The sequence below is a fragment of the Protomyctophum bolini genome (assembly GCF_963924005.1).
Source record: "Protomyctophum bolini genome assembly, chromosome: 6".
Lineage (NCBI taxonomy): Eukaryota > Metazoa > Chordata > Actinopteri > Myctophiformes > Myctophidae > Protomyctophum > Protomyctophum bolini.
The window spans coordinates 25,133,546-25,161,304 of record NC_137867.1 but is presented as its reverse complement, the minus strand read 5'-3'; the positions used below and the strand labels follow the sequence as shown (position 1 = coordinate 25,161,304).

At 42.1% G+C, this 27,759-nt stretch overlaps 2 protein-coding genes across 2 annotated transcripts in view; both read left to right on the top strand.

The window, feature by feature from the left end:
• mvk (mevalonate kinase) overlaps positions 1–6,090 on the top strand; it is a 54,921-nt gene extending 48,831 nt beyond the window's left edge. Inside the window, exon 10 of the mRNA XM_080765600.1 lies at positions 5,708–6,090. Within this exon, the coding sequence (XP_080621726.1) occupies positions 5,708–5,724 (17 nt within the window). The 3' untranslated portion in view covers positions 5,725–6,090. The remainder of the gene's footprint in view (positions 1–5,707) is intronic.
• A 3,772-nt stretch (positions 6,091–9,862) lies between these two features.
• The window catches only part of fam222aa (family with sequence similarity 222 member Aa), a gene marked incomplete at its 5' end in the record, with an annotated part of 54,982 nt that continues 37,085 nt past the window's right edge, over positions 9,863–27,759 (top strand). Inside the window, 1 exon segment of the mRNA XM_080766364.1 lies at positions 9,863–9,954. Within this exon segment, the coding sequence (XP_080622490.1) occupies positions 9,863–9,954 (92 nt within the window).

The following is a 27,759-nucleotide window of genomic DNA, read 5'->3' as shown; positions in this document are numbered from 1 at the left end:
TTTTAGTTGTTGAAACGATTTCATACTACTCTGCGTATATAAGTGTGCAATTTGGGCAATGCTCTTTACGTTCCAATCAGAGAATCCAATATTTTTCAATTGGGTGGGAAAGTCTGGATTGAGTCTGAGTAATGAGTAGATTGACATTTATTTATTTCCTCATATCCTTCCAAACCATAAGTGTATAGGAAGCATATAGTACTCAGCAAGATCTTGTATGTTATCTACATTGTGAGTAAACAATAAGGAGTGTTCTTACAGTAGGTGACACAACATTACCTCTGTCTCAATCCACATTGAGTTTTGTCTTTTTGAACAAGCCACACTAACTAACCATTACAATAAAAATCCTTACCTTTGTGTAAATCTGGCTTCTTCTGAGAAACCCATTTAAAAGGAGCATGGTCAAGGGTGCAGACCTGGTGACCCTTTCACCAGGGATATTAGCCAATCATAATAGCACCTTTCAGTGAAACGCTCGCCTCGACAAATAGATTTCCAGGTGTGAAACAGAGCGCTGTCCCTGGAGACAGCAACGCCTAAAAGCCACTTCACACGTATATGCTGCTAATTCAGAGTAAGGGACAGAAAATGAATGTGAATTGAAAAGGTTGCATGGTGAGGGAATATTAACAGCGTAAAAATGGTGTGTGTGTGTGTGTGTGTGTGTGTGTGTGTGTGTGTGTGTGTGTGTGTGTGTGTGTGTGTGTGTGTGTGTGTGTGTGTGTGTGTGTGTGTGTGTGTGTGTGTGTGTGTGTGTGTGTGTGTGTGTGTGTGGGCGATTGGAAGGAACCCTAGTTTATATAGCGGAGAGGGAACACACCGTCCCTCTTGCCGACTGTGAAACAAATGGCATCTAAATTGAATAATTCAGTCTGCAGGAGAAAGAAGTGGGATTTGCACACAAAGACTGACTGACAGATAGAGGGAGAGAAGAGGCAGCCAACCTTTAACAGAGCCAGGGAGAAAAGACAGTAAAATGGCAAGTTAGATTAATAGATTGGCAAGGTTTCACAGAAGTAGGGATAATAATTCTCACAAAAAAAGAAGAAAAGATGATTTTTTTTAGGTCAGAGTTGAGGGTGGAGGAGGAATGATGAAATGGAAAGATGAATATTGAATAATGCATTCAAAATCCTTTCCCAGGCAAAAAAAGAGATTACGGGTGGTAGAATGAGTCAAAGGTAACAGCAGTTATGGAGGTATAGGTATGTATGGCTGATAAATCAGGAAAGGAACTTAAGCTTATAGTGGAGAGAGAGAGATAGAACAGCTTGAGCACCATGAGGAAAAAGAGTATGGAAATTAAGACAGAGGTCAAGGCATTATTAGATGCACTATCCACCATCTAGCTCGCATGTTCAAAGTGGGGGCTGCCAGGGGGAATGGAAGTGGCCAACTGGAAAGGAGAGGAAAATTAAAAAAGGGAGATAAAAATCATCAAAGTAAAATATTTAAAATGTCAATTTAATTCATCAGATTATTGTGCCAGTTGACTAATTCTCAGCATGACATTCCTATTTTGGGCACGTCAAAACTGTACAAAAATAAAAGATCCACATTGTGTCCTTGGCATGGAACATCCACCTAGGGATTGTGTTACAAACTGACATGTAAATGAACACCTGGAACTTTTCTCCTCTCAAAATGCTTCTTTGCATCCAGTTTCCAACCTCCTGAACAATTTTAGTTAAATTACAAGCAAAACAAAAACAAAATCACCCTGAAAGTCAGTTGATATCCTGTTAAAGTTGAAAATAGACAATCTAATTGTAAAGAGCTCCGGCCATGCTGTATCTGTAGCTAATTGCATGTTGCTTACGGTATTTCAACTGCATGGGTTTTCCCTCGAGAGGTGATTGCATGTTTCTTTCATGGTCTGATTCTTGCTCCTTACCCTTGGGACCATGATTGTAGCCTCCTATGACCTCATTCATGCTTAATGCTTGATGCTAAGATGCCTGTTGGGATTGTTGGCCCGCAGCCAAGCTAACGTTAGACATTTGAAATAGTTGTTCATCCAAGATCATGTTTTAAAATATCTCATTAAATGAGTCTGTCTGAAAAGGAATTACGTATACCTATACTGACTGACAACAGATATACTCTGTGATTTACTAACTGTGCCACACCAGCAGTAGGACTAAACAATGGTATTCTTATCTATGAAACACATTAAAATAATTAAGGAGAAAACCAGAAATACTGCATCACTGTCATTTCCCTTTGCCAGCAGTTTACATCCATTTCCCTGTGTGTGTGTGTGTGTGTGTGTGTGTGTGTGTGTGTGTGTGTCTCTGTCTGTCTGTCAATCGGCTTTGCTGATTGGTTCAAACATTTGCCCATATTAGTCTGGCAGCCGACAGGCTTCTTTTGTTTAAAGTGGGAAATTTGGTATATGGTAATTTTTATTGGCCTAAAATATTGTCTACAATAGTACTCTACATGCATTCATGAATCCACTTGCTGACCAGCTGACGGTATTGAGCAGTTTGTTTTCTAGGGGTTTATATGTGATCCTACCATTAACATAAGGCAAGATTAAAAAAAAATCATTATGCTTTATATAGCATGTGACATGTCAAAAAACACTACTTTGGGCTAAAAACGGCCATAGCCACTTGCCCAAATGTGCCCACCTCATCACATTTGTGATGAGCCTAAATTTCTAAATAGCCTACATTTTCTAAATAGCCTAAATAGCCTAAATTTCCCACCCCACAAGCCCGGCTGCCGGACTATAAATCCTATATAGGACTAGGACTATGATCCTCAATCTTATCTTTGTGGTTACGTGATCAAGATGTATGCTTCAAGATGTCAGCTTCCGATTAAATTTTGATTAACTACGATTGACTTTCAAAGTTTGCAGGAGACATTCAATGTCACAAATCATGAGCACAGTACCCAACTGAAACTTTGCATGCAAATGAACCTGGAGGCCAAAGATTATTTTTCATATCGCCTTCATGGTGGTGATATTACAGCCCACTTCACATTTTGGCCTATTTGAATCTCAAGTCATACAATCAAAAACAATTTCCCCCTGGATTCCTTGGATCATGACGCAACTCCCTATACAGACTATGGCCGCTTGTACCAGACTGTCAATTTCTTTCCCAAACCTCACATAAATTGGTACACATTTATCTCTGAAGTCATCTGATCAAGATGTATCAGTGAGATTTTTCATATTCTATTCCTGGCTATGACTATGACTTTGGGGGCAGACTTGGATGGAAACCCAGCGACCTGTGCTCCAAGGAGTTATAAGTAATTTTCACCACTACTGAATAATGCTGATACAGTACTTTATCTTTTTGTATATTGCTGTATGTTGTTTCTTGTGCAAGCAGAGCGAGCAAGTAATAGTTCTCGTCCAGTTCTTCGATGCGTATGTCGCTGTTTGATGCGTATGTGCCGTGCAGTGTATGACATAATGACTACTTGTGCTTGATTACATACATGTATAATTGTATATATAGGGGCATTACCTTTAATCCTCCCTAAAAACATATCGTCATTACGTCACCATCGAAAAACCAATTACACCCTGGCATTGGGTCCTTTAATCAACATCTTTATTACGTCATCATTGAGAGCTAGTTATACCAGTTATACCCTGACGTCATATGATGCTACGATACATACGCATCAAACGGAGCATACGCAAAGTAACCACAGTATACCGCTAATCAACTTACAAATGACATATATACATCTGGGTATACAAATATATGTCACCATCGAAAGCCGTCACTCATCCGTATTAATTACAACATTACGTAATTGATTGTTGTTAACTACTTGACAAAAGAATGAATTTGAAATGCTTAAATAGAATCACCTTCATGTTCTTCAACAGATCTCAAAATAGTGTCAGACAGGTAAATACTTTTCAAGTAAGCTATATTCTAGATTGCCAGGACAAATCATCAGCATATTCCTGAGCAGACTAACGTTGGGCCAGGACAAAATAAATCCTTAGCCAGGAGAGACTAAAGGGATTGCTGAGAGCTAGTGTTCCACCAAACCGAAGGTAAACCCAGGAACAAGAGGAATTGTTGTTGAAAGAGACAGAAAGAAGAGGAAGATTGCAGATCTTATTATTCCCAAACACGTGTTCACGGGAAAATTCTAGATCTCTAGTCACATTCCTTAGCCAGGAGAGACTAAAGGGAAAACCAAAAACTAGGTACGTAGCAAATAGCTAAACCTAATAATTCAATATTTCAAACGTTCTTTCACAGAGAAGCTGAGATTTGACAGTTTGTAGCAGTCAACAGTACTTGCGCGCTCTGCTTGCGCACTAGTAGGCCATTTATGGTCTACTTGTGTGCAACAAGTAAGTAGGCACTCGACAGAGTGCCTACTTGCCTAGTTGATACTGTGATGATATTATTCCCTCACCTTTGCACCTGTTTGCATTCCCACTGTCATTATGTTTGGCTATTGACCTTGACCCTTGACCAGCAATTTCTAATTAAGTCCAAGTGGATGTTATCGCACAGCCTTATAATAATGTTCAGATGGACAGGCGAACAATGTGAAAACACAATTCCTTTGGCCGGGATGCAGGGAAGATTATGGAGGCATCGTCACCGATAACTTTGACTAAAACCCTTGTATTTATGACATGCACACAAATAAATGTATCAAGATACATTAGTAAGAGAGCTGACCCATCCAAATCCATTGATTCACTTGAATCTAGGACAATTTGTAAGCAGTTAAGTAATTGCACCAAGAATCCAATGACACTTTGAGCATGGCGATTGCTTCCAGGAGACGGTGCAGAGCGCTGGAGTGTTGTGGAGAGAGCTTGTCTCTAATGTGATTAGCCTGTCTGTTTCAAATGAAACACAAGCCAATAATGAAACCGGGGACAGCATATCCCATTGTCCCTCACATCCCTACAGATATCCTCACTCCTCTGTGTCTTTCTTTGCTTTGACGGCTTTTGTTCCGCCTATCATTTCCAGCCCTCGTCCTTTTAAGAGACAGACGGAAGAGAGGAGGTTGTGCGTGTGTGTGTGTGTGTGTGTGTGTGTGTGTGTGTGTGTGTGTGTGTGTGTGTGTGTGTGTGTGTGTGTGTGTGTGTGTGTGTGTGTGTGTGTGTGTGCGTGCGTGCGTGCGTGCGTGCGTGTGCGTGCGTGTATCAGCGTCTGTGTGTCTGGCAGTGTGTTTGGGGTGTGGGGTGGGTGAAAGAAGGGAGTGCTCAAATCCCAGTGGCTCTGGGGTGCTGTCAGAACTGATAGTGCTCTATCACTTGTGAACGGAGGTGCAAAATTGGGCAGAGCTGAGCATTGCGCAAAGCAGAGGATGATGGTCCCTCTGTCCACTCGAGCCTGACTGACTGAGATGGAGAGACAGTGTTCAACCAGCTGGCCACAACTCGAAATGAACAAACCCAAGCAATTCAGAATACAATATGAGGGATTCAGAAATGCTGTAATTGGCTACAGGCACAACAAAATCCTCTAAATGTGTGTTTTATATAATAAGGCAACTTAATGACATTACAGCCAAGACAAAATTATATCGCCTCTAGCCACAGAGTAATAATAATTCTATTGGTTTACAGTCGCTTTTTCAAAAACACGTCACGTCACTTACTTTTATTTCTTGTTGCTGTTTTTAAAGCCACATCAGGTTTGATGTATTTTATTCTTACTTTTCTTTTCTTTTTTTTTTACTTTACCCGCAGTGGCTCAGGAGGTATAACTATGGGAGCCAGATGGTTCCCCGTTTGATCCCCGGCTCCTCCTGGCTGCATGATGATGTCCTTGAGCAAGACACTGAACCCTGTTCCAGAATAGGAGCTTGGTTGTCTCCTCCATTTGTGTGTAAATGTATGCCACATTAAAATACATAATGTTTAATGGTATTCCACCGTATGAATCAGTGAATGTTAAGTACATTGTAAAGTGCATTTGAGTGGTTGGAAAGACTTGAAAAAGTGCTATATAAATTCACATGAAATACAACGGAACTAAACATAACAGTTAGTACACTGTAGTGAGACTTCCCACCTGTCACATACACCCGTGCTGTTGCTGACCCTGCAAGCAAGAGGGGAGACAAAGACCTTTTAAGCCTAATTTACCCTTCGTCGTTCAACCATGTCGCTTGCCAAAGTTAACTGATTTTCAAATGCAAAATGTGACATGCCCCCCTCCCCTCCCAGCAGGTGAAGCAGTCATAAAACAAAGTGTAAATTAGGCTTTAACCTCTCAAACAACAGGAAGAATGGCTGTGTTCTTGACAGTCCTGTCCAGACCAGCTGCTGGGGAGAAAAATAACAGTGTGAACATTGACATGCTGTTGTCAAGCCTCCTTGACAGAAGGCAGGATCATCCAAGTTAATGCTGTGCACTTCCTGTTGCACTAGTCCTTGATGTTTTACCTCTACATATTGCAATTAATCAAAATGAAGTTCCTTTATCAATGAACTTTAGCCATTGTAATTTACAACCTGCAGCTGCTGCTCTGCATTGATAAACACAAGAAAAATGAACTCCAGAAAATACACTACTCAGGTCTTGTTAATTTGTTGAGTTCTTTATGACAGTTGATGGTGACACATTTGGTGCTATACATTTTTTTCTAGCTCTGTTTAAATTTTTCTATATTTTCTATATTATATGATTGTGCATATGCTTAGTTTTGATTGTTTTATTTCACACTTGCTTTGGCTGTGTAAACGTAAGTTTCTCATGCCAATAAAGCCCCTTTGAATTGAATTGACAGCTAAGAAAAAGAAATGCATGTTTTAACACACTGTATGTATTTACACGTCCTGGCTGCTCCTATTGCGTCAACTATAACCACGTGTTTATTTTTACGCGTATTGCCTGTTTGCCCGTTTGTGTGAGCAATAGATGAAAGGCCAGCTCCTGTTTTATGAGTATGAAGAGCTGCTATGACCTTTCACACCCCAGGTGAGAGGATTCACACTTGACCTGACACTCCGCCCCAACACACATGCACGCGCACACACACGCATTCACGCAAGCGCACACGCATAATCCTCTTTTTGGTGTGCTATTTACAATTTATAATTTTCGATGGTGTGTTAACCTTTAGACTAGAGATAATTCTGATATCCATATGACAGAACATCACATCCAACTTCCAAGTCAATGGAGAATTACAGTTCACAAATGCGTTCATGGGACATAGGATTATTTATGAACATAGGATATGTAAAAACACGAACGTATCTTAAAACGTAAACAAAAAATGTACCCTTACCGACCAATCTTTACATCCATCCATCTTCAACCGCTTATCCGGAATCGGGTCACGGGGGTTCCAACAGAGATTTCCAATTTTCCAGAGCAACATTAGCAATCCCGAAGCATTTCCAGGCCAGTGTGGAGATATAATCCCTTCATCTGGTCCTTGGTCTGTCACAGGGTCTCTTCCCAGGGGGACCTGCAGCAAGGACCTCCCTGGGGAGACACTCGGGAGGCATCCGTACTAGATGCCTGAACCACCTAACTTCCAAGTCAAGGAACAGCGGTTCTACTCTCAGTCTCTCACATTATGACTGAACATCTCACCCTATCTCTAAGAGAGAGGCCTGCCAAGCGTCTCGGAAAAATAATTTCGGCCACTGTATCCACAATCTTAGTCTTTCGGTCATGACCCACACTTCATGCCCATAGGTGAGAGTAGGAACGAAGTTTTCTTGGTATATCAAGAGCTTTGCCTTCTGACTTAGCTCTCTTTTTGACATTGTCTTTGTCTTTTGTCATAATAGTGACTGCTGCTCTGTCCTCCCTTTACTTAAGAACAAGGCCCTGAGATACTTTAACTCCTTCACCTGGGCGAAGTCTCGTTCCCTACCCAGAGTACACAATCCATCGGTTTCCTGCTAAGAACCATGGCCTCAGATTTGGAGATGCTCTTTACACTCAGTTAAATAATGCATTAAGACTACTTACTGTAAGTCCTTCATTTTTTTAGTATAGTTTTAATACTTGAAAAGTCTTAGTATCTAAAAACAGTAATCTGTGTTCAATCTGCATTCTTGTACAAATTATAAATAGAACATAACATTTTTGTTTTAGTCTGTGCTCATAGCCTTTTATTCGATTTACACCTGTTGCTCTTTCAGATTGTTCCATACTATCATGTTCATCTCAGCTTAATGCCCCCATCAAAGAAAGTTAAAATGACATTCCACACAGACTGCACCCCATGTATCATCTTATATAGAGTCTGTACCATTCTCTTTCTGTGTGATGCTGTACTTTAAGAGCCTCCACTTCTATGCCGAACAATCTGGAGTGTTAATTTAACTTTGAAAGTGTAAAAAGAGTAAGGGTCCATTTTTACACTTTCCAAGTTAAATTAACATTCCAAATTTTATTGTCTACTCTTCCCTGCCCCCACCCGTCCACCTCGGTGTCCTCTAACTACCTGACACCTCTTCAGATTCATCCCCATCAGTTGGCAGGCAGCGTGCATTTCACCCAGAGGGCACGATGCAGCGATCCTCAGGAATCAATGGCAGATAAATCAATGCTATCTCTTTTTTCCATGCCTCTGCTGCCATTGATTTTTTTTCCTGTTACTTTGCTGTTTGCGGAGACTTGAACTTCGCTCAATTAAACAGAGTTCACTTTGCCTTAGGAACAAATTGTAACAGCAGGGCAAGGCTTTCAGCCCTGAGTCAGACAGCCATGTTAGCTTGAGACACACAAGAGCACTATTTATGAGATGCCCCATGAAAAAAGGCAAATGGCTCCACTTTTAGAGTCAGACTAAGGGTGAAACCGTATAGATTGGTATAACTAGCTGTTAGTTAGACCTTTTAGAAGAAGCATGCCAAAGTTCAAAGACAACTTGCCATGTCAATGTTTCCATATGTGCAGGATTTGCCATATTATCTTTCAAACAGGCAAACATTATTTTGTGTTGACTAAGAAAGATATTGATATTGAAATAGTTAGCAAGACCTTGCTCTGATCCAGGAGGCATATCCACATATTTAGTTCTGCAGTTCTCTGAGGTACTTTGGCATGGATATACATTATAATCTAATGTTTTTCTATCCACTAGTCAGATTGTAGACACCAACATGCTGTTGTTGGAGTTGATCTTTTGAGATGCAAACCCAGAAATATGATTTTGAAAACGGCATTTAATATAGCCCACAGAAAATTATCCACTGTGATATTCCGCCAGTCTCCTGCATAAATAATTCATTATTTTTATGTGCCCTCATGCTGCCTCTGGCTTTGGAACAGCTGAGTGTTTTCACAATGTATTTGTGTCCAATCTTCTGCGTATTGGGCGTACTCTAATCAAAACACAGTAAACATGCCTTGAATGTTTGTTGAGTCATCTGCTTATCAGCTAATCAAATGGCTTGTTTGCTTGCCTGCCTACCCACCTTACCGGGGCATAACACAGCTCTGGTTGAGTATTTTTTGATTGATTGTCTATTTGACTACAGTACACCATGTAAGGTGATATTATTGAACTTCACGGGCTAGTATATCTATTATCTAGGACTAGGTCTGTGTCACAGGAAGATGAGATGGAAACTGAGTGCATTTATGGAAGAGAGTAGGACAGTGGCTCAAGGCTCATTTATACTTCATCATCATCATCATCACACAACAAAAATAACTGATTTCATTGAGTTAAACAGTCCTGCGATGAAGTAGAAATTAGGCTTCAACCGTGGACATGCCTGTTAACAATCTGAGGTACTACTGGTTCACTGTTTTCAGACCATATCAAATATAAAATTGTCTAATAATACAGAGAGGCATTACTGTGTCTGAAAGACTAGCATGAAAGTGCAAGTCATACAGAGAATCTTAAAAGCAGAAAGCAGGACAGCGACATGGAGCTGCCAGGGATTGGTGAGCAATCAGATAGGGCAGAATTGATGACCTGGCTCAGGATGGATTTCTTGGAGCAGGCTGCCAGACCGAGGTAATACTTTCAGGCTCTTATCAGCACTGGCATAAGCTGAGTGCTGCATCACCCACTTCCCAGCGTCAGCTTATTATGAGAGTCCATGATGTGTGATTACTTGTACTGCCTTTGTGTGCTGCTCCAGGATCTGTGTACATCTGACTGGACAGTTGGCAAGCGTTATGAAGAGGGCTACGGTCCTCTGTCACCTTAAACTCCGTTCCCCCGCTGCTGTAATATCATTTTGCACAATGGCTGTTTCATAAGATTTCCAGTGACCTATAAAGCTGTATGGGTCAAGGGTAGAGTTCTGAAAAATCAGAAGACATATTGCATTATTTTCAGTATATTATTGTTACAATGTTGTAGAAATATTTAGGCCAAGTCATTGGATGTAAAGTTAGAGTCAAGAATGAAACGTTTATTTGTCACTATTCATATATGGGTACAAGAAGCAAAGTTATTCTTTATGATGATGAGGTCCACAAAGGTTTTACATTAATTCTGTTAATCAAGAGTGCCACTATGAGGAGAGACCATTAGCCTATCTCTCAGAGGCTACTACTCATCTATACCTGGTCTAGCTATAGCTCTGATCCATAGCCCTGATGCCATTGCATAAGGCATTAGAACTACTGTAGGCTATAGGCCAAAACTAGTAGCTTTGCTATAAGGATTTTTTGAAACTCGGCCTAGAACCGTCTATGATTATCCCTATTCCCTATAGGCTATTGGAAGATTATATTCTAGGAGTAGGAGTCTCCGTGGCGTGCAATCAGGTTTAACAAGCTTAAACACATAGTGTGGACAAACATACACTAGATGCAATATATTGAATCTTGAATATACTCGGTCTGTCCTAATAACATTTAATTTCAGTCTTTCTCAGGGGTGTAAGAGAAAGAGTGATTAAAAATCAGCGTTGAACTATGACAATTTATATCAGACCTTTAGCGTATCCCTCGAATAAACAACGTGGTTTCAGACGCTTGGACGCCGAGCATCTCTATGGTAACAATACTCAATTACCAATGATTGGCCAACCCGTGGGAATGTTTCTATTCCCTCAGTACAATGATTGGTCGGTGGGCGGTCTGTGGAGCCGTGAGAGTCTGCAGCGTTCCGGGTTATTGTCAGTTTCGGCAGCTCGGCACAGGGGTAGGACAGCGTCCCGAAGCACAGAGCTGCCTACAGCAACTAGATATTTATTCTAATTAAAACAATTTAACGTTTTATTGATACATCAAATAACAGAGCGTGGACAATTGGTGCCTGAAGCATATTGTCCCAATTTAATCGGAAATCTGAGCGTGAATCTGGAAGCAAGACGACTCAAGAGGCTGCCGGGGGGAGAAAGTGTAACCTAGACGGACGGACGGAGCATAATCGCTTGGATTTAACATCGCATCGCCTATCAATTTGGGATATTTCTGACATTTCCTTTGTTTCAACCTTGATGTTTTTGCAGGGTACCGTGACGCAAGATTGCATACGTAATACAACAACAATTGCATGATACATTTCACAGAAGAAGATTCAGCATATAAACGGAACACTTTAAACCCATGCGTAATAATCGGTGGATTTGGAATATCGCATAGCCATTCACCCACAGCCTATCTATTGATAGCTAAATGTGAGAAGGGTGGGATTCGTGGATATCTATAATTATGTACAAGTGAAAAGAAGAACAAACAGGACCGATTACTTTCCGAGGCTAAACAGCGCAAACGAGTCTGGTGCGCAAATCATCTGACAGAACGCTCCTGAAATTGCCGAGCTGCTCTGGCTCCCTTTGCCCTTAACAAATTTGACACCGATTGGTGAAAAGGGCAAAGCTTATCAACTTTTCAGACTATAGGCAATAGTGTGGATCTGTTTTCTTGATCTGCTGTATATTCGCACACGGTCGAAAAGAGGAGAACAAACTGAATGGACAGTTGACAACTTGACATCGATAAACGCCGTTTCTGGATTTTGGAGAGCAGCAGAATGCGACCTTTTTGATTTGGACCAAAAAGTCTGAGAAAGATTGCTCAGTGGTTGTTACAATCTGCATGGAGTTCTAGTCTGGACTACGAAGCAATTTATGGTAAATACAGACAATCCTATTCTTCAAACGTCTTAAAATGCTAACTCAATAATTAGGCTACATGTTCTTTATTTGCACCCGTTCGGTTTGGGCTGCCTCGCAGTCCTTTTGTATGGAAACGCAACGAACTATAGAACATTATTGTTTAGAAATGCTCCCATTGCAGGACAGGGATGCTCTTCACATTACCTTCTCTGATTCAAACCGTTTGTTTCCATGGCTGACCCGCAATAAACGAAGTGCTGTAAAATCAGAGTGTTAGAGAGCTAGCCTACTCATGAATGGCTTTAGGAACTGCTTTGCTTTGATGTGTAATATTGGTCTTTTCAAGTATGGGTACTAATATGGGTAGCAATTAAATCTATTGTCGAGGGCATTGCGCCGCAGGCACCACAGTCTAGAAGGAGTGTGACAGAAGAGTTGCAGCTCAGAGCAATGTGTGAAATTTTCATCTGTCACTGTACGCCACCATGCGTCGCATAATTATTTTTATGTGCAACTTGTGTAAATACTTTATGCTGTAGTGATTTTCACCCCTACGTGTTAATTGCAGCGTTATTTTAATATTAGATCTTCGTTTTGTGTGAAGCTGGTATCAAGGAGACCTGTGCGTAATAGGAGTATGTATCAGTTCCATAGACATACCCGGACTGCACTTCGGCGTTTGGGTCACTTTAATGCTTTCCCTGCTCGCCTTATTAGCCATGGTTCATCACTCTCGTATTCATAATCATCATGGCAGTCATGTTTCAGGGCTATCGCCTTATAAGCTTTGGCCACAATATTGTTTTCAGTAAGGCTGATATGTCATGAAAGTGCATGCTTTATTTGAGTATGTCCTGGCCAGCCAGCCAGAATAGCTAACAAGATATGTTGTTTTGAACTTTGAGTTCACTGGAATCAAAACAACATACCTTGCTTCCTGGGATTTTGAGCTAATTTAAAAAATTTGCCCCCATACCATGTGCATAGATTATGCTAAATTAGAGTAACCCCCCCCCCCCCACACACACACACACACACATATATTCTATATATGTTTTTTCATACACTGCATGTATTTTCTCAATATTTATCTACCTCTCTCATTTCAGTTATTCCCATTCCAACAGCTGCTCATACATCTAACTCATTGAATGTAATATGGGCCCCTACAGCAGGGCCAGGCGCCCCCATAGTCAGGGCACCTGCCATAGAGCCTTCCTGGCTGTATTGAATAAAACATTCAGTGATGTATGAGGCAGGGGCTGCACCCGAGGGGGCAGAGCTGCCTCATTTACTTCCTCCACTCTGCGCCTATGACCCGCTGAGCAAATTGTGCTCATATTAGCTCTGTGGCTGCTCCTCACCTAAACAAATAGTCTTCCCAGCATAATGCTTGCCTTAACTCAACATGATGGTTGGACAAGGCTGGGAGAATGGGATGGAAGAAAACCTTTAATATGTGGGTCACTGAATTACCTTTTGGAGTTCGTAGTTCTTGTGTTGTATAGTTCTTTCTTTCGTAACCTTTTTTCTGACAGTGCTGGCTCTTTTTCTTTGTGTATAAAGTGTTATATGGACTAATGCTTCATATTCTGCATGTTGTCACCTGCAATTTATTTAAGTCATTTTACCATAATGATCAAACAAAACAGCATTGCTTGGTACAAGTGTATAGAGCATATTCAGCAAGGGAGGTGTTAACAAAAGTAATATACTAAGCAAGCCCACACATTTTATAAATTTGCCACAATAAAATTGTATAGCAGTTTGATTGATTGATAGCATTAGGGTGAATGCAGTGTATTCTTTCTTATTAAAGTGACTGCCTGGAGTGAATAAGTGAGCTTTTCTCATGAATATCGTGGAAGTTTAATTTCCTGTACTATGTATTAATCTTTATGAATCCCTCCATGGTTTGATTGTCTCAGTGCATACCCAGAGGCAGCAAAACCAATTTTGGCACTTTTTGATCACTAAAATAGCAGATAGAAGTGTGTGTGTGTGTGTGTGTGTGTGTGTGTGTGTGTGTGTGTGTGACACCTTCGCACATGCATGCGCACACGCACATGTGCAAAAGTGTTTCTGAAAACCTTCCCTTGAAAAACATTTTTCAGTAGGTTTATTGTATCATGCTACCTTATTTAGACTATATATGTGAAAATGTCCTGACCACGAATTGAATTGCATATATGATGATGATCAACATATTCTATATACCCTACATCATAAAAGAGACACGAACAGTCAGGAATACAACTGTGTAAAGCCTGTACAGTAAAGCTCAGTGATTCATGAATTACGGGAAAATAATAATAAAAAATCCTATACAGAATCTTACTTGGAAATACAATATAATAATATGAGTATATGACACATGGCCTTTTAGGAACAAGGCTTGTGAGGTTTTTCATTTATGAAGATATTGTGTTTCATAGCAGGGAAGTGGAAGTTGTATACAGTATATTGATGAAATATCCCCCAGTGTCTTTACAAAGCTCCTATTCATGCAAACAAGATATATGTTTGATCAAGTATAATTATACCTGATCTTGACCCGTTACAGTATAGTATACCACAGTACAGTATGTAGTTACCAAATCCAGTGCACTAAACTTCACGATCATATTTTAGAATGGAGTCAATAATTAACTGCTTTAGCTTTATTTTCAGCTTTATTTTCTATATGGTTTGTTTATGTTCACACAATGGTTGACTCAAATAAGCAAGCTTGGTTAATGATACTTTATCACCGATCATCTGATCATCAACCTGACACATGAGTAAAACCATAATAAAACAATTGACCAAAGAACAAGAAAGTTTGTACGTAGTTTATAGGCCATGTGTTTTCATCAACTTGTTGATAGTCCATTTAATGAATAGTTTTATAAAAACAGCTTTCCTCACTTATTCAGCCACTGAATGCATTTCTACACATTATACATACAATTTATCTTGCGAAACTGTGACCTCTCTAATAGGTGCAGCAGCAACGTTATTTTATTCAAATACACATCATTGAACATTGAAATTCTTGTAGTTAGATTGAGAGTCCATAAAGCCCAGATTATGATACTGTTGTTGCATACATGCTGTGTTGGTGGTAGCTGGTTTTAACCACATTAACCCTGGTGTATTTTGGCAAATTTTCCTTATATATATATTTTTTTTAATGATGTTCTTTTTTGCTTTTCTGCCTTTATTTTGAATAGTATAGTGAGACAGGAAACTGGGAGAGAAAGACAGGGTGTGACACACAGCAAAGGCCGGCAGGCTCGGGCATCGCATTAGAGCCTATATGGTATGCACCCTATATTCACTACGCCATCGGCACACCAAACCTCAAATTTCGTTTTAACGGTGTATTCAAATAGTCGATCCACAACGAATTCACAATGCAGCGCATTGTGACATGTTGTGAATTTGTAGATGGGCTATAGATAGGCAATTTTAGTATTTTAGCTATTTGTCTTACAACAAATTATATAGGGCATAAGTGGTTAAGCTAGATGCTTTCATAGTCTAGAGAATCATTGTTATTGTATTTCCACACAATAATCCAAGCTCCCTCCATGTGAAGTCTGTCCTAAAGGTTTACCTGACAGGTGTGCTGTTCGTCTGATCTGATTTACTTTGATGGTAGACAATGGTAGGTTTTCATCAGAGGTTTCTGTGACGCTGAGGTCAGTTATGTCAGATTGAATGGAGGCTATGTCTAAACAGGCCCACGGGTTAATGTACAGCCATTAATGTGGAATGGTTAAGGGAGGCAAGCTATTCTTTTAGCTTTTAAAGTACTTACACATTCAAATGTAGTCAGTGGGAACTATGTTGTTTTCCTATGTAGTGGTTAATGAATATACTGTTATGGGGGGGAAACTGCTGTGAACGTCATACAGTAGTTGGCTGTATAATCCACTCAGGAAAAGTGTGAGGAAAGGCATGTTGCTTCCAAAGTATTCTAGGGGGAAGAAAAGGGAATAAAGCAAATCTGACAAGCTCTCCAACAGTGAATTTGCTCTCCTTAAAAACAATGCCGCTCTTGCCTTCCTCATGGTCACATTGATTTGTTCTGGGTGACAGTGCAGGCTGCTGTGAAATCACCCCAGTGCCATTGATCTCAAGGAGAGTAGGAGGAGAGAGAGCGAGCGAGTATGGCGACAGAGAGCAACATGGGAAAACCTCACAGTGCCCTCATAAAACGAAGGCCTTGGACACTATCAGACAAGCTCTTGCAGTTCCTCAGCTGTTGTATCATAGTCTACCCAGCACTTTGATTTGTTTTGGAGGCTTGTAAATGCTGTTTGATTTGCTATTGTGCCTCACCATGTTTCACATTATCTGGTGTACTCTTTATTGCCACTGTTTTCCATGCCAGAAGCAAGGCTGTTTTTTTTAATCTCTTGCAGCCCTCTGATTAATCTCTCCCTCTATGCTGGTGTACTTTAATCTTGAATGGAAGATATCTGATTCTCCTCGGCTATTGAGGAAGATCAAACTTTAATGGAACAAGGAACTGCACATCATCCTAATCTCCATCTCCCTGCATTTTGGTTGACTGCTCTCCCTCAGGCTTTGTAACGTTCTGCAATAGCAGGAAATACATCAGACAGATAAGATGTTTTCTCTTCATGCTTTGGTAATTTATTCCCAGTTGACAATAGCCACCACTTTACATCTCTGCTATTTTATTACCTGGTTGGAGGAGCAGCATGTGGAAACATGGAAATTGATTGACGGTTGCAAATGGCTGTACTGTATGATGTAAATATATGAAACTTTTACCCCAAGCTTTAATTGAGTTTTTGTAACGATTCGTTCCTTCTATGAGAAAAGTGCTAACCCTCGTTGTATTGACAGTTTTTCACAAGAGATTGCGCTGCGTGTGACCTGCGTCATCGGTCTATAATAGCCTGAGGAGAGATAGGTTTCCACTGTAATTTGTTTGATTGCACCACAGTCAATTCAGGAATGTGGTATTGACTTGATTTTCTTCATTCAATTCTGCCATATCACTCAAATGGTGTACATTGTGTGTGCCAGCCTCCGGATTGTGACAATAGCTGAATGCATATTGTTGGGTATGCATTGTACTTATGGGGTGAAATGCCATCTACAGACAGTTAGCGCTTGTGACGAAAATAGGCTGTTATCCAATTCTAAGGGTGTTGCTGTATAGGTAATGACATTTCCACTGACTGGAGAAAACAATGTTGTCTGGTCTGGGTTGTAATTGCAGAAGCCATTTCGCCATTTTCCCTGAGTTCAGCGTGAATGCAAGATGATTTAATAAAACTCTGGAGATTTTTATCAAGTATTGCCATGCCTGGCAGCAGACACATGGGTATGAAGCAGAGGCTTGCACAGATAAAACTAAAACTCATTCAATTTACCTGTTGAATTTTAACCAAGCAGAGGCCATTTGCACAAGAATGGCCATAATATGACAAACGGGGACCATGTTTGACCATGTTCCTGGCCGACAATATTGCTAGTAGTATAAAGCCACGGTTTCCTTAATCTGAGCAGAGGAGTAGCCTGGAATTTTCGTCATTTTCTTCTCTGTTATTACTTGTGTCAAGAAAGGGTTGAAAATCCGTACAATATTAGGCCCTCAGGCCAAAGAGCTTCTGTATGCCTGCTTCCACTCACAATCACATACAGAAACATAGGAACATTGACAGGAGAACACATATACTGTACACACACACACACACACACACACACACACACACACACACACACACACACACACACACACACACACACACACACACACTCTCTCCTAGCCTGTTTTATTACCTCCTGCCTGCTGCTGGAATTGCTTTCCTCCCTCGAGTGAGCCAGGCAAAGCCGGCTTTATTGTGTTAACCTATTTGTGTGTCAAGAGCGATTGCGGCGTTCTTTATCTCTGTTTGTATTCGGACGGGGAGACGGCAGAGAGAGGGAGAGAGAGTGGAGGAGGAAGGAGCCAGGCGAGCCACCAGAGTTAGACGGATGGCCGGTCACCTCGCTCCACTCTGGAGGATAATGACTGGTTGCTTAGCAATTTTTTTATCCCCCCCAGACTGGCATCCAGAGTAATCACTTTTTTTTCCTCTAAAAGATGTCATGTATAATTATAAGCCCACTGCCATCCGTTGAAATCTGCCTAATGGGTCTTTTCATTTATTTAGGAGAGTGGGGTGATGGTGGGGGTGGATATGTAATTAGAGATTTTGGTGTGGGGGCTTGTGAACTATTGGCTTTCCTAGATTATAGAATGTGTGTGTGTGTGTGTGTGTGTGTGGGGGGGTGTGTGTGTGGGTGTGTGTGGGTGGGTGGGTTCTATGTTACTCATTTTCTGTAGTGTACTGTATGACCGTCGACCGAACAGTTTTCTATCACAACTGTGTATTTACTGTGGCTTACTTTGTGGTGAGCTGTTGGTGGAGTTTGACCAGGATTATTGTTGGACAAGAGCCACATTTCATGCTAGATAGCTGATGATGACCAACCTTTGACCTAGTACTAAATAGTGCACGCACGCATCCACGCACACAAACTTTGATGACTGACCAGAGGCAACGAGTGCTCCTTTCTGCCTTTCTGTGAGCTCTTAGTTTTATTAACATTTTTATTGAGTTGAACGAATTGCTGACCTTTTGTGGCATAATGAATTGCCTGGTCTGCTTAGGGGAAATGAGAAATTTGGCAGAAATGACTGGCAGCAATCCAAGCTGTTTAACTAAAGATTTGCAGTATGTTTATTCAGCAGGTGAAACGAGCTGCTCGCCATTTTCTAATTCAGACAGCTTCTTAAGTCTCTTGTTTCTGTATGGCAGAGGCACTCTCACCTGCAGATTTTCTGTGGTTGGTCCTACTTTTACGCATGTCCCTATAACGTTAGACAACTGTATTTTAAATTTGCGGATGGAGATATTTTATCAGAACATGACCCCAATTAAAGCTGACTTTCATCGCTAGTAGCTCATTGATGTTGGCCCGAAGTCCAGAAACGTTTTAATGCCCAGCCAATTATCTCCCCTGCTTTTGAAAATGGATTCTTCCCCCTTGTATGAAGAGGTAAAAAATTAATTTGAAGCTCCCTCTGAAGTTCAAATTAAACTTTTACATGTTTATGATGATGAAAGTCATGCTTGCTCAAACAGCCTGAATATGCTGGGATCAAATTAAATGTTTTGACTTGTGCCAGACAGTGTAGCTCCGCTTGGTGTTGCATTATAGAGCTCCCATTTGGATCCAGCTATAAAAAATACTTATTCGCTTATTTGTTTTGTAGTGCAGCTTCCTTTAAACAGTGTCAGACATGTCTGGTATTTGCTCATGTGTGCTCATCCTCTTATTTCTTCTGTTTATCGCCGCATTGCTTTATCCACACTCATGCACCATTGCTAAGATCTGACAGCTTTGCTCATAACTGGGGACTTCATACAGACAAACTGAACATACAGCACACCCCCAATCCCCGTCGTTGTGGCATGCTTCTGTGGCTGCATCTATGGGAACAGCTGTCCAGCTGTCACCGCAGCAATCCAGTGAGCCACTCTCCTAGGCAACATCTGTAGAGCGAGACTGTAAGCGTGAGGGCAGCCTGCCATTCCCCACATGTCCCCAAAGACCATGGAAGTATGTCAGGCTTTTTCACTGCACATTAACACTGACCATGTCAACCGTGTCGTCAGGCTTGATTAAACGTTATCTGCCCCGCATTGAAGTAAACTTCATAGAGGTTTTTGTTTAGTTTTTGTCTCAAAATACTGAAGATGTGGGATTTAAAGAGTTCTCTGCAACAGACCGCATTAGTATGCAGCTGAAAGTGCACATTACAATCGCCGTTGTGTGTGTGTGTGTGTGTGTGTGTGTGTGTGTGTGTGTGTGCGCGCGCGCGCGCGTGTAAACAAAGTCCCAACGAGCAAGGTGTAATGGCCTGGAACTGACGAGAATCCACTGGGAGAGTCTCTCCTTCATGTAGCCCCCATCCCATATTTTCATGCACCTACCACCACAGAGACATGGATGAATGGGGGGGGGATGTAGAGCAGGGAGACTGGCACCACTCCAGTCCCTTCTGTCAACCACAAACCAGGATTGTTTTGCCTGGGATTTGAAGACCAAAGAGATGCCAGGGGTGGTGGGGGGTGTTCAGTGTTTTTTCAGTCTCCTCTATCACTGTCTCACTCATCGTCTCTTCTCCTTGTCTCATTCTGTCATTATCCTCGGTCATGTGCACTGGTGGAATAGTGAATAGATAAATACATTAAAATCCAGTCTTAGTATAGGAAAGAGAAGCTCCATGAAAGTCTGTACTTTTGCGGGAAAGGGGGGCATACAAACCAGTGTCTGACACTGAGAACAGTGTAAAAAAGGTAAGCCTTTTTCCACAATGTATGACATCATAGGTAAAAATGTTCAAAGTTTTTTATAACAAAATCCCCCAAAGGATCCGAGCTCACAATGCTTGTAGATAGGGGCTATTTTAATTTTCCGTTAAGTGGTTAAGCCAACACTGTGCATTTTGCTGTGCATAATGCAATCATCCCTTCGGCTGGTCGTGGATGTTCTTTTAGGAACTGCTGTTTTATTTCCTTCTTTTTTTTTTGAAAGACTTGATTTCTTCATCAGTCTTGTTGATAACTGAGGGCCTCTCAGGCATACTGTGCGTCTGTGCCGCTCCCTGCAGACAGCTGCAGACTCAAACAGGCTCTGGGTAAAGTTTGATGGATCCTGTTTACTGGAGCTGAGAGAATGCCTGGATGTCTCCAATTAAGTGTCACTTAAGGCTTGTCTTTTAGTCAGTTCCTCTATTTTGCTCCTCATCTCTAGTGACAGGACGGCACTGCCAATTGTAACGCAGGTTGAGAGGAAGACATTTGGTGATTACACATTCTGTCGTGATTGAGGAGTGAAGCCAGCAACTCGAGGCGAAACCATATTCCATATGGCTGTGGAATAAAAATGTAAGAAAAATCCTATCCACCCCTTTTGAGTTTACATTCAAACAGCCCCCCTAGCCGGATGACAAGGAAATCGCCTGCTTATGACTTATCGTTTTATCATTCAAATTTCCCCCATTGATGCCTGCTGCTGTGATTGGCAGCCAGTCCTGAAAGCCCAGAGCTATCTCAATCGAGCCGCGGCAGCCAGTTGGTAACCGTGACAATGGTCTCTCCTATTTGCCTTGTTTTCACTTCCCCCCCCCCCCCTTTTTTTTTGCTGTCACAGAAACCTCACTGATTGCTTTTCTGCCAAGACGGCGTCCTATTAATCTTTTAAATAAGGGCCAGAGCCCAGCAGTATTGTTTGCAGAAAACCGAGAGGACCTTGTGAGACCACACTGAAAAAGAAAAGGGGCAACCAAGGCTGGGTAAGTCTCATTGTGGCAGGAAAGCCGAGCCTCCTTAAAACCCCAACAATATTAGAAATCTAATAGCTACTGTGCAGATGGATTGAACAGAGGTCTGAATGTAGCCAGGCCTGTCTGGCCCTACCTGATACTCTGCAGTTTCCTGTCCTCTCTTGCTCACCACCCGGCTCTCCAGGTGTATTCTGTGCTTTGATCTGCGTTGTGGCGGCCTGAATGAATGTCTTTGTATTTTATGGCCAATGTCTTTGTATTTATGCACTTATTGATCCCCTTTGGCAAAGTTGGGATGAAATGTATTTGTTCAAGTCTGGGCTGAAACTAAAATAGCAGATCATCAGAGGCATTGTGATGTGACTTATTGACAGTAACACTTTCACTCTGTACTAGCTGGTTATTAGAAGGAAAACATACATATCTCTTTGTGTGCATACTTGCACTACAACAAGAATGTAACCAAGAATAACTTACTGTGATGTGAAAGTCATTGCACATCTGCTTGTTTATCCTTTCAAAAAGAGAAGCTTTCTGCACTCTGATTACATGGGTGATGTTTTTGTGTTTAATCAAGGGTAATTTGTAAAAAAAAATCCTTAGCAGTAGGAAGTCTTTTTTTAGAGAGAGAGAGCTTGTTCGTCCTTGTCAAAGTGGTTGTTAATACAGAACAAGTACTGTGTTCCTGACACCTTCATCTATGTAATGGGCGCATTCTTGCGCAAAAGGGGTCCATAAACCAAACCATGCAAAGATGACGAACATCTGGTTGAGGACAACTCAGTGCTGACTCCGTAGCGGTGTTTTGAGATGTCAGTATTTATGGCACCAATAACATGAAACGACATTCAATGCTGTGGAGTCATGGTATGGCATCCAAATGTCCTTGTTCCCTCCACGCCAGTTGAGGTGAAGCAACCCCAGGCCATGGAAACCCAATGAGGCAGGCCCGGCCCCAGACGGCCAGCCTGCTCTCACTCACACCCAGGACAGGACAGAGCCACATGATAGCCAGACCGCCGGTCAATGGAACTGGATTGACTTTCCCCCTCCGGTCAGCCTTGCTTTGTGATCTCTATGTGTGCATGTGTGTGCGCGTGCGTGTGTGTACGCATGCATAGTATGTATGCGAGTGTGTGCGCACACAGTCAAGCCTAACTGCATATGTGCGTGTGGCTATTCATAGCTATTCATCCTCTATGACCCACAGTTGCCCCTCCTCTCCAAAAACACTGGAAATCAATCCATTAATAATGAAACACACAGAGAGTTCAGAACAATATCACCCCACTATTTATATAGGCTTTAGCTCGGCACTGTTCTATTATTGCTGTCTCACATGATACTGCTGAAAGAATATTGAGATTTTGAATAATACATGATTGGTGAAGTGTTGGATTTTGCTTTTTAATTATGTACTTTAATGTCTAGAAAGAATGTCTGCCTCCCTGTGTGCCATAATATGTGACACCCTGTTGAAATGCTCACCAGTATTTAATTTTTTTGAAAAGGGTGCTGCCACTGTTTCACCGCAATGGCGGCTTCCTTTATTTTTGTTTAAATGTCAGTCAAAATGGAAGCAGAGTTTAAACTAATTCCTTGTCCTTTAACCAATTTCAACGTCCCTATACAAGGCATGCCTTGTGTTTTTGGTAAGTGATAGGGAACATAGCAGATCTACAAGCTCACAATGCGCTACAGGCTATTTGTTGCTGTGCAGTGTGCAAGTGCAATACCATCATACAAAGACGTATAAAACAGGGTAGTAGTTTTAAAGAGACAAGCCATGCAGGCCCAGTGAACAAGTATGAGTTTGAGTGTGCTTCTGTAACAGTTGGCCCATGTTATCTACATGTAAAAGTGTGTCTGCCGTCCTCCTGACCTTGCAAATGTGTGTAAAGGGGAGGGGGTGTATTCATTCATTCCTGTGTGCAGTTGTGCAGCAGGTTAAACACAAACACCGACACCGCTGTCCCAGATTCAGCCTTCACACCATCACTGCCTTCCACCTGTGTCTGATCCATAAGCACGTGGCTCAAGTCTCTTCTCTTCACCCCCCCCCCCCCCCAAAAGAAAAAGAAAAAACTGTCTCTCATTCGGTTCTTTGGATTTCAAAGGGCTTGCATAGCTCGACTGTGTCGATTCTGTCTAAGCACTCCCCTCCTCCCTGACCCCCCTCCTCTCAGAGACAGCACTCTTGACCTGCTGCCCCATTGTTTTCCACCAGGGATGGATGGATGGGGAGCTGCCTCTGCCTCTGCGATCCTTCACTCAATAGCCGCTCCATCTGTCGGCTGCATGACTCTGGGTTACAAGGGGGGATTTTGCTCCGTCTGTGCGGGGTGTGAAAGGACCCATCTCTGGGGTGTGGGCTTCCTGAATAGGGGTTTAAAGCTGCAGTAGTGGGTTGCGGTCATGCACCCCCCTTCTCGATCCCTGTCATAGACCCAACATAGTCGACTGGGATGTGGAGGATGAGAGGCCTTCATTATGTCTGTTCACAGGCCCCTGGGCGACAGGGTCACCTTGTCCCTAAACAAATGCTGCCCTCAGTGGGGTTGTTGGCACTGTGTGTGTGTGTGTGTGTGTGTGTGTGTGTGTGTGTGTGTGTGTGTGTGTGTGTGTGTGTGTGTGTGTGTGTGTGTGTGTGTGTGTGTGTGTGTGTGTGTGTGTGTGTGTGTGTGTGTGTGTGTGTGTGTGTGTGAGTGAGCACGCACGCATGCAAAAGGGGGTTGCGTATTTGAGTATAAGAATGCACCATCAGGAAGGGGACAGAGGCCTTGGCTGTGAGGACATTTATCTAACATATCTGCCTTTCACATCAAACCCTATTCAGTGCTACCCGTCTGGATCAGCCTTTCAAAGGCGGGGGGAAACACTCTAGGCAGCTTTACAGGTCAAACTGCTCTCAGTGAGCATTTAGAGACTAACAAAGCTGCTGATGTTATTTTCACTTTACTTGTATCTTGTGTAGAAAAGAGAACCTTTTTAAAATGTCTATCCTTGTTTTCACTCTTTCACAGATTTTCCATAACTCCCTTCGGGTTGAGTTTTCCCCATGGCGATGCTATGTGATTGAAGCTAGATAAATGTTGTTTCTGTGGTGTGTTTTGCTCTAAATCCTAGCACTTTGTGTGTGGATGTCATGTTCCAAAAATAACTGATCTCCAAGCTTGTGAATCAGCTATTTTCTGTTTGCGACACCTGCATGCAACTCAGGCATTATAATATAGGGGATGTTTGTTTGTGCACTAAATTGAAATCCTTCACTGTTTTGGCAGCTGGTTCACCTTGAGCAATCAATGTTGAAATTACTGTGATTCAGACTTATGGGATGATGTCCTCTGTTGTTATTTAGCATTGGCCTCTCAGAATAAAATAAAAGGCTTTTCCTTTTTTCCCTGGAATAGCTATTATGTCTTTTAGAATTTTGAAATTCTTATTTCCTTCCTGCGGGCCAAAGTAATTCTTCTGGTTATACATATTATCATTCATGTCTAGGCTATAATAAGCTCTCCCTGTTCTCTAACAGCACTTGACAGCATTAGGAAGTCAACTGCAGCCTAATTCAGCTCTCTCTCTCCCTCGCCTCTCTCGCTCTTTTGTTTGTATCTAATGGGGGTCCTCTTGGCCTATCTCCTCTTACCAGGAAGCTCAGTCTTGATGAGGCTCAGGCAGAAACACTCAGCCCCCTCACTGCCTCTTCCCTCCTTTTATTTTATCACAGAGGCACAGTTGGCTACAGCGTACTGCCAGGGCCAAAGCGCAGGAAACATCTCAGCCGCCAGTGTGCACAGAATGCCCCCTCAACACACCTTTACTTCAATTAAGATGATTTAAGTAGCAGAGCCTGTTCCTCTCATGTGCTCAGACTTTAACGGCCTGTGCTCTGCAGGTGTTTGCTGAGCTGCACCCCCGCCCTCCTCCTCAGGCTCGAGGAAGACAAAGTGAGGAATGTTGAGCAGACAGACAAGCAGGCGGTGGGTTCGGGGAAGAAGCCCCCCCCCCTCTTCAGACAAGAGGACTGAGATAGAGTTAAGGGTGGGGGGGTGGCTGAGTAGAAGGAGTGGAGGTAGAAAACTGCAGTGACAGCAGAATGAATAAATTGAAAAATTCTCCCGTTGTAAATTGTCTATCGCTTGTGACAAACGATCTGATAGGCAAGCGGGCCCGGGTTTTCCGACGCATTCGTCCCAATAGAGCTGTGAATAACTGGTCTATCTCCACACTGCTTAGCACCGGCCCCACACTTAATAATTCATACGGTGTGAAATATTTTCCCCGGTTCAGATATGCCGAAGAGCTGCCGCCAGCAGCAGGCGGGGGACGGTGAGGTTCGATGTGGAGGGGTGTCCCTGTGGTGCTAATTTGGGGGGGATGGTGACGTGCACAGATTTCTAAAGGGAGGAGATGCCTCAGAGACATTTTGTGTTTTGTTGTTCAGCGAAATTAGTTCATATAGCACCAAAAACACATATTCTATGCACGCTGTGAGCTATTTTTCCGCTGCCTAATATGTTTCCCCCAAATTGATACATTTGGGAGTTCTTGACGAGATAATGTTTGAGAACCACTGAAGTAGTTTTTAGCGGTTTTCCTGTTTGCCGAGTGTTGTTGACACTGGTGGTGGCAGGTGTCTCAGAGGACACCTGGTTTGGTCTCCTGTTTCTATCAGGTGACTCCTTGTGCCCCTGGGGCTCCTTTAGCAGCTAAGCAGCCAAAGTAGCTCACATGGTACCTAACCTTATTGTCCCCTTCCTCTGCAGCAGAGTGCTAGCTGCACTGTAAAATCCTGAGTGTTCATTTAACTCGTGTGAGAGAGGGCATGCGTGCGTGCGTGTGTGCGTGCGTCTATGCTCGCATGTGTATGTGTGTGCAACTGTGCATGCACATTGTTGTGCATGGTGTGTGGTAGTATCACTGCACGTGCATCGTTTTCTATTTTATACCGTCGGAACTATGTGTGGTTTTGTCTGGATTGTTCTGCAGATCGGTCCTGTACAAACTGGGTTTTTATGGTTCGCATTCAAGCCCTGATACCAATTATACAAACTATAAAAAATTTAAGGAGGACAGTCTTTTATAATTTAATCCTAAAGTAATAGATTCTATTAAAAATGCATGAGCGGAGCTTTATAGATGGAACTAGAATTAGTGTCTATCAAAGACTCCAGTCAAGGATGCAGGGTGAATGGGCAGCAGGAGGGGTGGTATCGCCTCATTATTCAAATAGGATATGATTACCACAGAGCTGAATCCCTGGGCCAGGCCTCAGTGGCCACTCTAATCAGGAAGAAGAGAATTCTAGTTGGGGTAATGATCATCTGACATGATGATGTGAAATGAAATGTGTGGTGTTGTTCTTTTCTCTTTTTTAAAGATATATTTTTCGGCTTTTTCTGCCTTTATTGATAGGTTGAAAGTAGACTGACAGGAAATGGGGAGAGAGATGGGGGGGGGGCACGGGGCAAAGGCCGTCGGGATCGGGAGTCGAACCCGCGGCACGCTGTCAGACTGGCTCAGCAGTCTAGGTGCCCAGCCGGTTGATCCAACCGTCCGGGCTGTGTTGTTCTTTTCTACTTGTTGTTCTTTTCTACTTTCTAACATGGCATACCTATTTTTTAAATGTTTCAAAAATGTTTCAAACGTTAAATTATGAATATGCATCTGCAAGTTCACAAAAACCTGTCTGTATGTGACGCATGAGTGACACATGAGTTTGCAGGTCGGATATTTATCTATTTTTGAAATGGTGCTTGACTCTGGCGAATTGGGCTTCAAGTGATGGTTTAAGATTTAGTCATGCTATCACTGGATACACTTTGTCGACTGACTTCCTTTATCTTATAGCTTCCTTTGTTTCTCCTCCCTGGTGTTTCACTGCAGATTGTTTAGTCTTGTCCTTGCTGAAAGCGTGTAGAAAGTGTTCAAGCGTGAAAACAGGAAGCCTGCACTGCTGTAACTTAATGGTTCATGCGGTGAGGGAGTGGTAGACCTTTTACTGGCCTCAGTGCTCCTTGATTTACCCCACGTCACTTCCTGGACAGGTGAAAAACACAGAAGAAGTTGCAACTTTTCTTTTTCAGCACCATTTTTACAACAATGTCACATTTAAACTTTGCAACCATTTGTATTCTCATTTTCTACAGTGACTTTGGCAGTGGAGTGAGGTAAACGATTTTTCTGCACTGCAGGTTTTAGGGACTTCACATTGCAACTGAATCTTTTTTCACTATTGTGATTTGCATGAACGATTACAGATACAGATCAGGACATTGTCGTAATTCAGATACGAAAACAGCTTCTGAAAGGGCTCCATATCTATTAACGTGCAACAGAAATTGGATTGAAAAAGCCAATAAAATCTGAAACCCTCATGAAGCTTATA